This window comes from Neodiprion pinetum, chromosome 1 (genome assembly GCF_021155775.2).
Source record: "Neodiprion pinetum isolate iyNeoPine1 chromosome 1, iyNeoPine1.2, whole genome shotgun sequence".
NCBI classification, from domain to species: domain Eukaryota; kingdom Metazoa; phylum Arthropoda; class Insecta; order Hymenoptera; family Diprionidae; genus Neodiprion; species Neodiprion pinetum.
In genome coordinates this window covers 28,888,986-28,902,160 of record NC_060232.1, presented here as the reverse complement: position 1 = coordinate 28,902,160, position 13,175 = coordinate 28,888,986, and the positions used below count along the sequence as shown (strand labels likewise).

The 13,175-nt window shown below is 35.4% G+C and overlaps 2 protein-coding genes across 6 annotated transcripts; one reads left to right on the top strand and one right to left on the bottom strand.

Annotated features, from left to right (window-relative positions):
- Window positions 1-2,249: 2,249 nt before the first annotated feature.
- On the top strand, window positions 2,250-6,011 carry LOC124224704 (uncharacterized). 3 transcript variants are annotated; one of them, XM_069138068.1, is made up of 5 exons: window positions 2,250-3,640; window positions 3,726-3,773; window positions 3,861-3,998; window positions 4,160-4,376; window positions 4,532-6,011. In XM_069138068.1, exons 1-5 carry the CDS (start codon window positions 3,321-3,323, stop codon window positions 5,249-5,251), a joined length of 1,443 nt encoding a protein of 480 aa, XP_068994169.1. In that variant the 5' UTR covers window positions 2,250-3,320; the 3' UTR covers window positions 5,252-6,011. The 3 variants fall into 3 exon arrangements, with proteins under 3 accessions (XP_068994169.1, XP_068994170.1, XP_046492795.2); XM_069138069.1 differs by having other exon boundaries at window positions 3,844-3,998; window positions 4,529-6,011; XM_046636839.2 differs by having other exon boundaries at window positions 3,398-3,640; window positions 4,529-6,011.
- Window positions 6,012-6,424: 413 nt separating this feature from the next.
- On the bottom strand, window positions 6,425-13,105 carry LOC124224702 (dyslexia-associated protein KIAA0319-like protein). Of its 3 annotated transcripts, XM_046636828.2 has the most exons (16): window positions 12,967-13,059; window positions 12,570-12,778; window positions 11,739-12,179; window positions 11,479-11,651; window positions 11,023-11,397; window positions 10,594-10,819; window positions 10,092-10,465; window positions 9,901-10,012; window positions 9,552-9,700; window positions 8,935-9,125; window positions 8,586-8,685; window positions 8,179-8,499; window positions 7,884-7,985; window positions 7,490-7,675; window positions 7,014-7,185; window positions 6,425-6,899 (listed from the first exon to the last, which is right to left on the bottom strand). In XM_046636828.2, the coding sequence occupies exons 3-15, from the start codon at window positions 12,167-12,169 to the stop codon at window positions 7,034-7,036; spliced, it is 2,892 nt and encodes a 963-aa protein (XP_046492784.1). In that variant the 5' UTR covers window positions 12,170-12,179; window positions 12,570-12,778; window positions 12,967-13,059; the 3' UTR covers window positions 6,425-6,899; window positions 7,014-7,033. The 3 variants fall into 3 exon arrangements, with proteins under 3 accessions (XP_046492784.1, XP_046492783.1, XP_046492785.1); XM_046636827.2 differs by lacking the exon at window positions 12,570-12,778 and having other exon boundaries at window positions 12,967-13,105; XM_046636829.2 differs by lacking the exons at window positions 12,570-12,778; window positions 12,967-13,059 and adding an exon at window positions 12,838-12,929.
- Between the last annotated feature and the right edge of the window lie 70 nt (window positions 13,106-13,175).

The following is a 13,175-nucleotide window of genomic DNA, read 5'->3' as shown; positions in this document are numbered from 1 at the left end:
AAAAAAATTATTCGACAAAGTCAAGCACGTTGCGATCGCGAATGAACCTATCCATGCAGCTAAGAAATCGAAGATTTGTGTAACAATTGTTACCGCCACGCCACGTGACAGAGGAATCCCAGGGAAATACCCGTAACCTAACACATGCAAACTCACCAACGTTGCCGAGAAATGAAAAAGTTACTCGGAATCTGTGAAAAACAAAACAGAACACTTGAATTAATTTAGCAAATTGACTTTTCAGTTTTCAAATTAATTATTACTGTTGTCTAGTTTCATATTTATGCATTGCATTTTATGCAAGAACAAAAGTTCGGCTTTATACGTACCACCTTGAATTGTTAATCAGTAATTAAAATAAGTATTGTTACCTTAAATCTGGGCTGCTTCACACTCTTACATGTAGTAGTTCTTGTAGCATCTCAGGTTGAAGCGACGCACTTTTTACCTACTTCAGATCTTCACTAATCTCTTATATTTCAAAAATCCGCACCACAATAATACTCGATTCTACGCTCACTTTTTGTGCTGTAGCTGTCTGTTTGAACCGACTGAATAAACTTGCTAACAATGCAACTGCGCATTTGCCGAAAATCAAGCAAAAAAAAATCGACACTCGACGCACAGAGGCAAATATAGATATCACTGAAATACGAAGTTACACAACAATGAAAACTCGGACGAAATTCACCTTCAACGTTCGTAGGATGTTTTTATTTCAGTAACTTGGTTTTTCTTTAGGCTATACGTTGCTCCTCGTGTATTATTCACAGATGAGTACGGTGGAAATACACTGATCGAACAACGGGACAACCTGAACAACGCGATCTGAATATGGAAATGTTACCGAGAGCTCTCACTCTGATTGCTCGGTAACGACTGATGTCGCACGACGCTCAGAAGAGATTTAAAAGAGTTATCTGAAGGACGGAACATAATAATTCTCCCACCCTTTCTGTCGCTCTTCCCATGGAGTGGGGGTAGCTGCACGCGCTTGCCTTGCCGCTCATCCCCTCCCGTTGCCCCCACTCCATAGGTAGAGCGACAGAGAAGGCGAGAGAATTATTATGTTCTGTCTTTAGCGAACCGATTCAAATCCGTTCCCGGGACGTTTACGCCGTTGCTTACGCATTCACAATCCAATCGCGCTTACGCTATAGAGACTTATAAAGATAGACTGAGCGCTCCTATAATAGCGTTTTCCACTGCTTGCACTAAGTGTGAACTGAGAGTGCACTAGCGGCAGATTTGTATTTCCAGCGTGTTCCACTGGCAGCTCGGGTGTGTGAACTTAGCACTGAGTGCGTAAAATATTGCCCTGAAATCGGGAGTCGGTGTCAAAGCAGTGCAATTATGGCTGCCGATCGTGAAAGAGTCCAAGTAGATGCTGTGACAGCAACTCTTTTATTAGATCTAATTTCATCTTCGTCTACCAGTGATGATGACTTGCTGGAGTCGAAAGATAGAGGAGAGATTCCCAAAATTTTAAATTTCATAGTAATTCACAGCATGTCCGATATCGAAGTATGGATACACATTTTTTCAGCTTTTAGAGGTTAACTACTAGGTATATTTCAGGAGATTGGGACAACTTGACTTGCTACTTATTAATTTTTATCTTTTCAGTAGAATTGTCAATTTTTTTTGCCCTTGTATGCTCGTCCTAACATTTGTGACATTTATTTACAAACAAAAAATTACCGTTGCGTTTGTTCAATTGGCTTCTTTATCACTTGCTTGAAAAAACTGACAGTCGCGCAGTCGGTCAAGTAACGTCACATTATTTGTGATTTAGGATAAATTATGATCTAGTCTGCCTTTATACGTTTTACGGCGTGTTTCACTCAGAAGGTTTGCCCCGATGCCGGGCGACACATGCATGAAACGAGTGCCCCCTGTTCGAGCCAGTGCGCACTCAGTGCAACCAGTGGAAAACGCTATAAGAGGCACTGAGAATTACATATAAAGGACAGAGATATACCGGAGTACCATTCTCTCTTTTTAATCGGCGTCATGGTGGGAGACAACGGAGCAGTGGAAGTGGAACAGCCTCATTCTCCTCTACCGCCTCGATCCCCGCCACAAATATCGTCAGAGAGAGAAAGGAGTATTCCCGGCATATTTCTGTCCCTTAAATGTTTGTTTCAAGCGGCTCATAAGAGCGCTCAGTCTATCTTTATAAGTCAATGGCTTACCCTAGCCGATCGGGTGTGTCGTATATATTTCCCCAAATGGGTATTTGCATGATTTTTATATTTCTTAACTTTTGATGTTTTTCGATTCTATAAATTTTTTTAGAATTTTTGAAAAAAAAATATTTTGTTTTTGTTTATAAATATTTAAATAATTTAATAAATAAAAGTGGTCCTAAATCACATAAAAGTCACGTGACATAAAACGGAATGTGATTGGTTTGACGTCATTGTGCTGCTACTGGCGCGTTTATTTGAATCCACAAAGAGTAATGTACAATATTTTCTAGCGCTAAAAAAATTTTAAGTAAGTTTTTTAAACTTTAAGTTTGATACATTGTATAATTAATGTCAGACTTCGGTGAAAATAATTAAAATAGAAATCAATTTTTGTGTGGTGTTTTTTTTTTTTTAACTCACACGGATAATTGTGTGGAGGTTATGATCACGTCAATGTTATTATACTAAGAATGTTAAGCAAGCATTAGTTTGAGTATTTTTACAAGTTGGTACTATACACCAACAAAAATCGTTTTTAATGACATATTAAATAATTTAATAACTTTAGTTTATAATAAACAGCACTATCAGACGTTCTTTTCATCAATCACAACACAGAGCAACAGCTGATTACACGTACGGCGTGCTTACAGGAGAACTTGGCGCTAAAAATTTCAAAAAAATTCAGCATTGTGACGTCACATACGCGAGATGGAGCTACTTATTCATTTAAATATTGCCTTTTTTTTATTTATTAAATTATTTAAATACTTATAAACAAAAACAAAATATTTTTTTTTCAAAAATTCTAAAAAAATTTATAGAATCGAAAAACATCAAAAGTTAAGAAATATAAAAATCATGCAAATACCCAAATGTCAAAGTCCATGTATCTCTAACGCAAAAAAGGGCTTCACGGCCCCATTCTATACACAATTCTGAAGGAAAACACTGCAACACTATTTCATTTGATGTAAACATAAAGAAATGGCGGAAATTATACGAATTTGCTATTAAAATTGCTTAAAGAAATGGCACGGATTCTACAAAATCGCAATAGTAAATTCGTAGAATTCATGCGTCAAAGGAAAATGCATTGGAGTGTTTTTGTTCAGAATCGGATATAGAATGGAGCTGTTAAGCCCTATTTCACGTTCACAATACGCACAACGTCGAAATCGACTACAGCACCCCCTTAAGAATAGATGGGTAACCAGCAATGAATTTCTTGGGCTGCTAACTGTGCTGTATAAATATGGTGTGAACCACGTGAAACTTTACCTCCGTATTTTCAAGTTCTGTTTGTACTACACGTGCAAAATTTCTTCAACTTCCATAATGACTACGCCGGTCTTATCAAAGAAGCAACAAAAAAAAGCATTATCCGGAAAGAAAGCTCCGGTTAAAGGGTTGAGAAATGTCTTGGCCCAACCTTACGAATTTTGTTGGTAAATAGAAAAAATTATTGAAATTAGAATCATGCTATATTTGTATTATAACCTGTAAGTAAATGAGACTTATTCATTCTAACAGGCCAATTCTAAGAACCGACATTGGGGATTTAAAAACTTTGCTGGAAACGTGAGTCTAATTATCGTACCTATCGATTTAGAAGTTTTAAAAATTATCAAACTCATAAATAGTCACTTAGTATCAACTTTGTGACAGAACCATGCCAGCCATCAGACGACCACCGCTCAATCTACCATGGTCACATTTGGGCAGGATGAAAAAGGCGGAAAGACAAGCAGCCATGGAGGAAGCACGAAGAAAACTGGACACACCTCTACCAGATCAGAATATGCTGTGAGCCTTACTGATTGCCTGAACCTAATCTTTGAGGAAACTTTTGAAAATACATTGTTTAGCTTTTAGCATGTAAAGCAAATATTGCACACTTACAAAATTACAAAAAAATATCTAAACTCTTAAATTACTGTAATAAGTAATTACATTTTTTACCGTAGAAACAGCATCGTCATCGGTGTTAACGAAGTTACACGATTATTGGAAAGAGATGATGCATGTTGTGTAGTACTGGAATCTAATGTCGAGCCAATGCTTCTCATAAAGCACATTGTTACCATGGCAGACTTGAAAATTATCCCAGTAATTCTTGTCCCTTTTCTGAAAAGTGTGATGCTAGAAACAATTGGATTTGCTTGTGCTGCTGTTGCTTTAAAGGTACATAATTTCTGTTAAATTTCAATCATACTTCCTTATTACTGTTCATAAATTATGAATAATTCACATTTATAGAATGTTAATATAACTTTCGTGATATTCTTGACCTGCTCATGATTTTATAACTTTTCTGAGTAAAGTTTTATTTTCAGAAGATGGTAGCGCAGTCAGAATATCATCATTTCCATCTTTTGTACAAAAAAGTATTTGAATTGGCAACAAACTTCCCCAGGAATCGACCGCTCAAATTGGAGTTCCAAAAACCCATTGATAGCAATTCATTCATAGATGAAAATATTATGAATGTTGAAAATTCTCACCATAAACACACTGCACATTCTGATAAACCGTTTACTCTGTCAACTGATGTATATAAGTACAGAGATTCACAGAAACAGAGGGTATTTGTACCTGAAAGTTCAAATACATCTGATATTGTTACAGAAAGTTCAGACAGTAATTATATAAGCATAGGCAAAGATATAGATTTTGCAATGAATGATGTTGTTTGTATAAAAAATAAACTGAAAACTAGGTATGTCGATATACACGAGAATAAAAGGATAGACCTTTCAAATTTAAAAGGTGATAGTTCACAGCTAGATGAATACATGTCCCTGGACCCTGATGCAAGGTTATGTGGATCACCAGTTGATCAAGTGTGTGAAATGCACAATGATTCCTTATGTGAAAGAAAATCTAAAATTCTAGGTATGAGTCAAGAGATCTCAATAAATTTCAAGAGTGATAAGACACGTGTAAAATCCGAGAAATTCAGTGAAAACGTCAGGTATAAGTCGCTCAAAGTTAAACGAATTCAGGGAAACTTTAAACGAGTTAAAGCAACTAAGCTGCCTAAGAAAAATAAGAAATAAAATCAGTTGACTTTTACAATCTCATTATCATTGACTCTCTCTCTTTAGCTTCAAGAAACATGAAACTTCATATGTATATATCTGTATCAGTTATTTTATTGCCAAAAGTATGTTTTCCCCTGTGTAGTTCGAAAATTAATTTTAAACTGGAAATTTAACTCTATCAAATGATAGATAACGCTAAGTAGTGTAACAATATGTCTTTCTGACGTTAGATGATGTGAAAAACTAATAAAATAAGAGCATTAATCAGTTTTGGTTGATAAATCATGTATTAACATCCGTCACTACAATAAAAAATGTGCATTGCCTTAAAATTCCTCGAGTACTACTCTATGAATGACTTGATTCTAACATCTATCAAACAAGTTTGAATTAACTATTAAAAATTACTTATACACGAAACATCGAAATAAACCTATAATGACAAAATTGTGCCTTTGGCACATATATATGGTGGTACTTTTTTTAATGACAATTCGTCATTATATTCATTTTCACTGACAACAATTTGATGGTGAAAGGATACGTAGTAATATCAACTAATATTGTAAAACATTTCATGTCGCAATCCAATCTTGAAATTATCGTTAATCGCAGAGAAAATACACATAAACAATTTTAAACAAAAAGCGGGAATGTAGATATGTAAAGCTAATATAACAAAATCCATATACTTGTGCCCCATAAAAATAAAAATATCACTGATATGTGACTTTCTGTGAGAATTTTAGTATACAAATACCACTTAGTTCATCTCTGCAGAACTAAAAAAAATTGTATAATATCTATAAAATGATTGCACTAATAATCTGCACCAAAATTCTAATCCATTTAATACCACAGCTGCATTTACAATTTGATGCTATATAAAAATCTCGTAATGGATATGGGATTATTCGAAATCTGAAACAAACATACCCCGTGGTACAACTCGCATATTTGTTAGAAAATCAATTTTAAGATGATACATGAGTTTAGAGATCGATGAGATGCCTACGAGTAGACATTAGAATGACATTGAAAATATAGATATTACTACAGCAACTGCCGATAAAAATTTACGCCTCCGTCAATTTCCAGTCTCTGTTTCGATGTGTTTATATTGCAGGTACATAGATTGGCGTCATCATCTATTTTAGATACGGAAACATGTTCAATCTCCACAAGCAATTCTATTTTACATATTCTATATTGTATAAATACATTCTTCATTTCCTTGTAACTTAAATGTATATATACCAGTATTAACTGGTAGAATATGTTAACACAACATAAATTAGAACTCATATTCTGATCAGTACTAGTATACTTTTGCACAATGTATTGTGCCAAATCTCTATATCGATCACACTTTTCGAAACATTCAACGTATCTTTATATTTTAATAAAAGCTCTTAATTGAAATGTATAATAATTAATATATTATTTGTATATCACGTCTATAAAATACAATAAAGGAGCCGTGTATGTCTCCCACATTATGTGGACACCACAAAATTATTACCCCGTTTTCAACTGTCAGTCCTGACAAAACGTTACTCTGCTTGAGTTCGTTGATTGCCTTCTACCATAGCATAGCTGACTAGTATTGTTTGGTGGAATTCATCAATATTTATTAACATTTTAATAATCAACTGGGCCGCGCCTACGGCAGACAGAAAACCATACACATAGTTTAATGTGAGCTAAGTTGCATATATATTATTGACAATGTTTTTTTTTTCAACCATGGAGTTTTTCATCAATTTAAGTAACTTACCATTGCCAGATGTTAAGATCTCATGTTTTCACTCTAGGACCTACTTTCAGAAATCCATTTCGGGATTTACCATTTCTAAGATGAGTACTGACTTTTCCTTTACGACTTTCAAACAATACATCGTCAGAATCTGTATCAAAATCTGATGGCGTTATTTTGTTGTGAGTCGAATCTGCAAATATGTAACAAATATAATTATGACATTAAAATAGTGTCTAATTACAATTATATAAAATCTTAAACAGATAAACGTTCTTGGTAATATTTAATCCTCATCTTGATGCGAAATAATGTGTCGATCCCGCACATATGACATTGACGAACATTCACAGACATGAATATGTAAGTGGTAGAGCCCCCTCATTTCTTTATATCAATCAGGTGACTCTGGGGGATAACTTTATATAACGAATTAACTATATAAGATATTTCTAGCCGTGCCTTAATGAAGTCCAGATTCTTATACTACTGCTTACATGTACTTGGGTCATCTTCAGGTTCTCCTTGAAGAAGCGAGTAACGTGCTGTTTTTTTTTTAGTTCGACTGGCACGTCGTTTACCAAAGCATAATCGTTGCATTAAACATATCAAACCCCAGATACATCCCACCCAGCATATAACCAATGAAAGTAGGGCTATTATAACATATAAAATGCTCCAATCTGTAACATGTTTCCAAATAATTTAACAGATGTCTAAAGTCTTAATATGAGAGCATATTAATAATCAATGACTTTGTAACATAAATTTAGTATAAATTCTATTTTCCATCCAATTCAACAATTATACTTCTCTACATTGATTGTATACCATTATTCAACATATGAAAATAGGTTATGCAAAATTCTCGCAAACGGTGTTTTCACTCACCACAATTAGCTTCACCATTACCAAAATACTTTTGAATTAAATTCTGCATCCAGAAGGCTTCGCACAGACATTGCCTACTTCCTTCATCGCAGACACCATGTCCTATATTAGAAATTTCGTTTTCAACTTAATTCTCTGAAGATTAATTAATATAACTTATGTTGCAATGAAAGTATATTCTAAGATTAGAATATTAGTATTGATGTAATTTTCAATTACTTTTCCATGACCATTACATCATCTGATGTAATACTAATCTATAATCAACCATTTTCTTAATACAAGATTTCTGTACCTGAGCATTTGTTTTGACAAACAGCGGTTTCTACACTGGCTACTGATAGTTGCAGAAGGCCAGAGTCTTGCCTCAACTTTTCTTTTAATCTTTGAACAACTTCTGGTCCAGGCATCAATGACTTTCCTCCATCTTTATTTACATAAAACACTAAAACAGCTCTGCCGGTACGAGGTTCTGCTCTTATATTGCGCACAACAATGTTAGCTTCATCATGGAGTAACATTTGTAGTTTTACTACCAAAGAATCGTTCTGCGATTTTGTAAGGAGTCGTGCCTCAATATTTAGAGTTAATTCAACCAAATTCAGTAAGCGGGTATCTGCAACATCAAAGAAACAATGTTCTATTAAGAAAATCAGTCTCATACGCATGTTTGGAAACAATTCGAGATATCATTCTCTTTACCTGGTTTTACAATCACTGAAACAGTATCTTCACTGCTCAAGCCTTGATCATCGGACACTTTCAAACGAAAAACATATCTACCAGGAACAACGTCGGATAGCTAGGGGAATTGCGAAAGTAGAGAAAATTAAAAGAGTATTGAATATTGCATAATTAAAGATATAATCCAAAAGCATTACTATCGCATTTGGATCAACTGATTGAGTTCGGTAATTTGAAGTTTTAACAGGAATTGGACTGTTTGATACCTGACCATGTATGGTACATACAAAAACATAAATACATAAAAGCATACAAAAACATTTGGTGTAACATATTGTATTTCATAAAATGAAATAACAAAACTCACCATTAAAATTGGTGATTTATCACTTCCCTCAAGCACAGTACCGATTGCAAGACTCGATGGATCTCGTGTCCATAACCATTGGCCAACCCTTAGGTCATCGCTAGATTGAGATCCGTTAATTACTATTATGTTCACAGGTTCTACAAGTACTTGATCACCACCAGCATTAGCTTTTGGTGGTGCGTTTTTATCTGAAATTTTTAAATGGGTGATGCTAAGTGACTATCGGGGAGCTGACACTCACAGCTGTCCTACTACGAAAATATGGTCAGGTAATGTCGCCATCGTGTCCCATCGCGTATACCTATATTATGTGACGCTGATAGTTGTGAGCCCAATTGACTATATGAGCCACTTGACTACCAGCGCTATCAGCAGTCCGCGACATTTCGAGGACCGCAGGAATTATTGTGTGTCAGAGGGGTGGTGGCTATTTTCGTGATTTTTACACTAGACCTTAACTTTCTAGTAAATGCAAATTTCTTTTGACACTCATTGGTACGAGTCCTCAATGAGAGGCCAAGCCGTAAGTAGCCACATTTAGATATTATGATTCATTGAAGAATACGTAAGTGTAAGATAGTGCAAGTAGTGGTTCTAGTATATAATATACTCACTTTGTGTTACTGTAACTTTTACAGTGTCTGAATTTTTATTCCCATTATCATCAACTATAATCAGTTTAAAAACGTATTCTCCTTTAGTTAATCCAGTCACATTAGTAACGGACTCGTTAGTAGCAACTATCACTGCTTTGCTAGGCCCACTATTTGGAAATGGATATAAGTCAAGGTGAAATATATGTAGTATACATAATGGTTCTAAGTAAAAAAAAAAAAAAATGTACCATATTAAGTATTCTCAAGTATTCAATGTCTCAATACGAAATTAGTATTTGTAATGGTAAAATCGTGAAATTGTGTCATATGGTTGAAAAATGAATAAAATTATTAGGTGTAAACCCACCTCACTTGCTCCCAGAGATAGGACGTTATTTTGACGTCATCTTTACTTTTGCTGCCATTAAGTCTTGTGTGAGTCTCTGGTAAAGCAATAATTATATCTTGCCCAGCATCGGCTGAAATTTCGAATGTGGACGATGTGTTAAAAAGCCATACGGTAGCTCAATTACAACACAAGAATTGCCTGTTACTCACCATTAGGCGGTTTGTTAGTTGGTGCTTTTACAAAAACATGAACTTCGGCCGTCGAGGATTGTTCCGAATCATCCATTACCTTCAAAACAAAGGTATATCTTCCCTCCTCTAGATTCGATAATTGTAAGTACGGCGTTCGAGTGTTCTGCATATCAACAGCTTTGTTTTGGTCCGATTGACTTTTGGTCCATTCCCAACTGGCAATGCCTCTATCATCCGTACTCAAATTACCATTCAGAGTAATAGTATTCTGAGGTAAATAGATTATAATATCCTCGCCAGCATTTGCGCTTGGAGGATAATCAATCACCTTTAATACTGTTATGTTAGCTGTTGTAAAGTTTGTTACATGATCAGAGTCTTCAACTGTTAATCTAAAAAATAGAGAAATTAATGCTGTGGTAAATATTTTCAATTAAAAATGAAACAAAAAAAAAAAAAGGTCAACATTTTAATTAACATTTCTCAACGCCCTACAAATAATGTTAAGAAAAATACATACTTGAAAGTATAGTTTCCTGCAATCAGATTGTTCAACTGAAGTGTAGGGGTATCTAAAAGTTCTGGTTGATAACCAATTGGACCCTTCTGCAACTCCCAGTGATGTGAAATCACTTTGTCGTCGTCCGTACTTGCCGATCCATCTAACACAGCTCCCGTATTAGGTAACTTCACTACTTGGGATTCCGGTGATATTACAGCAATTGGTGCCTGATTTACTCGTTTGGCTACAAATGCAGAAGATTCATAACTCAGTCAGAGAATACATATTAGTTGATCAGTAAAATGTATAAACCTACATACTGCAATTTGACATTACAGTAGTTTCATTAGAAAACACGTCAAGATCATGTACTCAGTTGGATTATTCGTCAAATTATCAATGACATGCCAGGTAAATCAATGCAAAAGGTAGCATTATGATACTTACGTGGTAGAACGCTGACATTTGCATATGCTTCTCCATAGGCATTAGGACTGCTAACAACGACTTTGAACATATATAAGCCCTCGGAAAGATGACTAAGCTTTACTGTGACACGATTTTGATCCATTATAGTTCCAGGTGGTCCTTCCGGTTGACTTAATAAACTCCAAACATAATTATAATGCTCATTCCCTTGTTCCGCCGGGTAGGTATATGCTGTTAATGTGGCCTCATTTTCTGGGAGTTGAACTTCCTTAGATACAGCTGATACTGATAGTTTTTTTAATGGAGGTTTCACCGATGTGCTTGACTCCTGTGTGACATCTGAGGTAACTGCCTGCCTGAGACCATTGAGCTCATCCGTTGGTTTGCAAATTCCTTTAAAATTAGAAAAAATGTGGTTACAATTTATGGTGTTACGAAGTAGGTTAAATTTTAACATGGTTTTTGAATAATTACCTTGCAATGTTCTCTTGTAATTATCAATACACTGACAGAATCCATTTTTAGACTTGTCACCAGTTACACAAACCTCATTCTCTCCACATTCTTGCAAATCAAATGAACACTCGGTGTTAATGTCGGATCTATATGTATAATCATTTTGATCTGCAGCAGCCATCAGCAAAGCACTGAATGAAATTTATAGTTGTATTACATTTAGTCGTATCTGAGAAATATTATGTAAAAAAATTAAATGCGAACTAAATTGTACGTACCTGGTATCCTCGTTATCTTCGACCCAATTTGCCCATGGGCCATCTCCTTCTACAGGTCTGATTAATACCATAGTTGGTGGAATATAGCTATCAGCTTTGTCAGGCCGATATAGCGGAGCACAGAGTTTATTGCTTCTACATGATACATGATAGCAAGTATTATTGTGCATCAAAATAACGTTGCAAGTCAGATCATGGCAACATTCAGTCACGCAATGGACGATACTTGTAAATGAACTCATCTCCGTAAACGTTCCTGCACTGTAGTTTCCCATTGGAGCAAAGCCTTTGTATTCGTATGGATACATATCGGGACACATTCGTTGCCAATTCCCAAGTGAAAACTTGGAAAATTTAGAAAACTTAGAAAATTGGCTTGTCGTGATTTGCAGGCACAGGAGAAGAGACAGTGTGTGGATTAGGGATTTCATTGTTCAATAGCTGCGAAATTGGAAAAAAAAAGGAGGATAGATTTCTTCAAATTGGGTTATTGGTTATTGTTATTAGTATAATTACGTCATCTTGAGTTTTATTTTAATAATTTCGTATTGCATGAATGTAGGAATATGTGAGAAATGAACACTCTGTATTGACACATGAGTGGTTGACGTTCGAGAGATAAAAATTCAATTTTCCAGATTATGTTTACTTCAAAATTTTCAATGTCTATTTACTGCACACACTATGTCATGAGCAAAGTGTTACTAGCATATTACGGATTTATTCATGTGATAATCAAGCTGCATTCAGTGTGATTTGAGTATAACCAAAGAAAAACACTACATAAGTGTAAAGTTAAAAAAAGAGGTATATCTTTTATCAGACACTTACCGCCGGTACATTGTCGCAACAGAGAAATAAGCTGGTGAATATAAAGAATATAGAGTCGCAAAAGTGGAATGCAAAGTATGAAAAATACTTGGTAAAGCCGCTTTCGATAACACACTTGACGTCTGCCGTTTGTACAATACGAAGTTAGGTTAGTATCACCAGCATATGGCACATTATGGATTATTCTAATATCAGTACATTAGAATAGCCTGCAGGTAATTAACATAATGTCTCTTATTTCTTTAATCCCCAGATGTGTTTCACGTACGTTTAACGGGAAGTTTTTATCAGTATGTAAATAATCTGCATACGGGTCTTATCGCACTTCCTCAGCCCTCTCTGACGAGAATCGGTCTGACAGCCGTTGCTAAAAACTTTAAAACTTTTGCTTACTCACCTGTAACACAAATTCACCATTCATGAGTCAGATCTTCAAGGCTAAATTCAACGTCAGTGGAACCATTAGAAAAATCGGATCTGACAGTTCTCCAATCCCTCCTTCTCTTTGATATCAGTGGACTAAATTCACGACTTCGTCTGCTTTGACAGGTGTGCGATGCCGTCTGCACTGGGCTGCTACTGGCATGGCGTAGAAATGGTGCATGA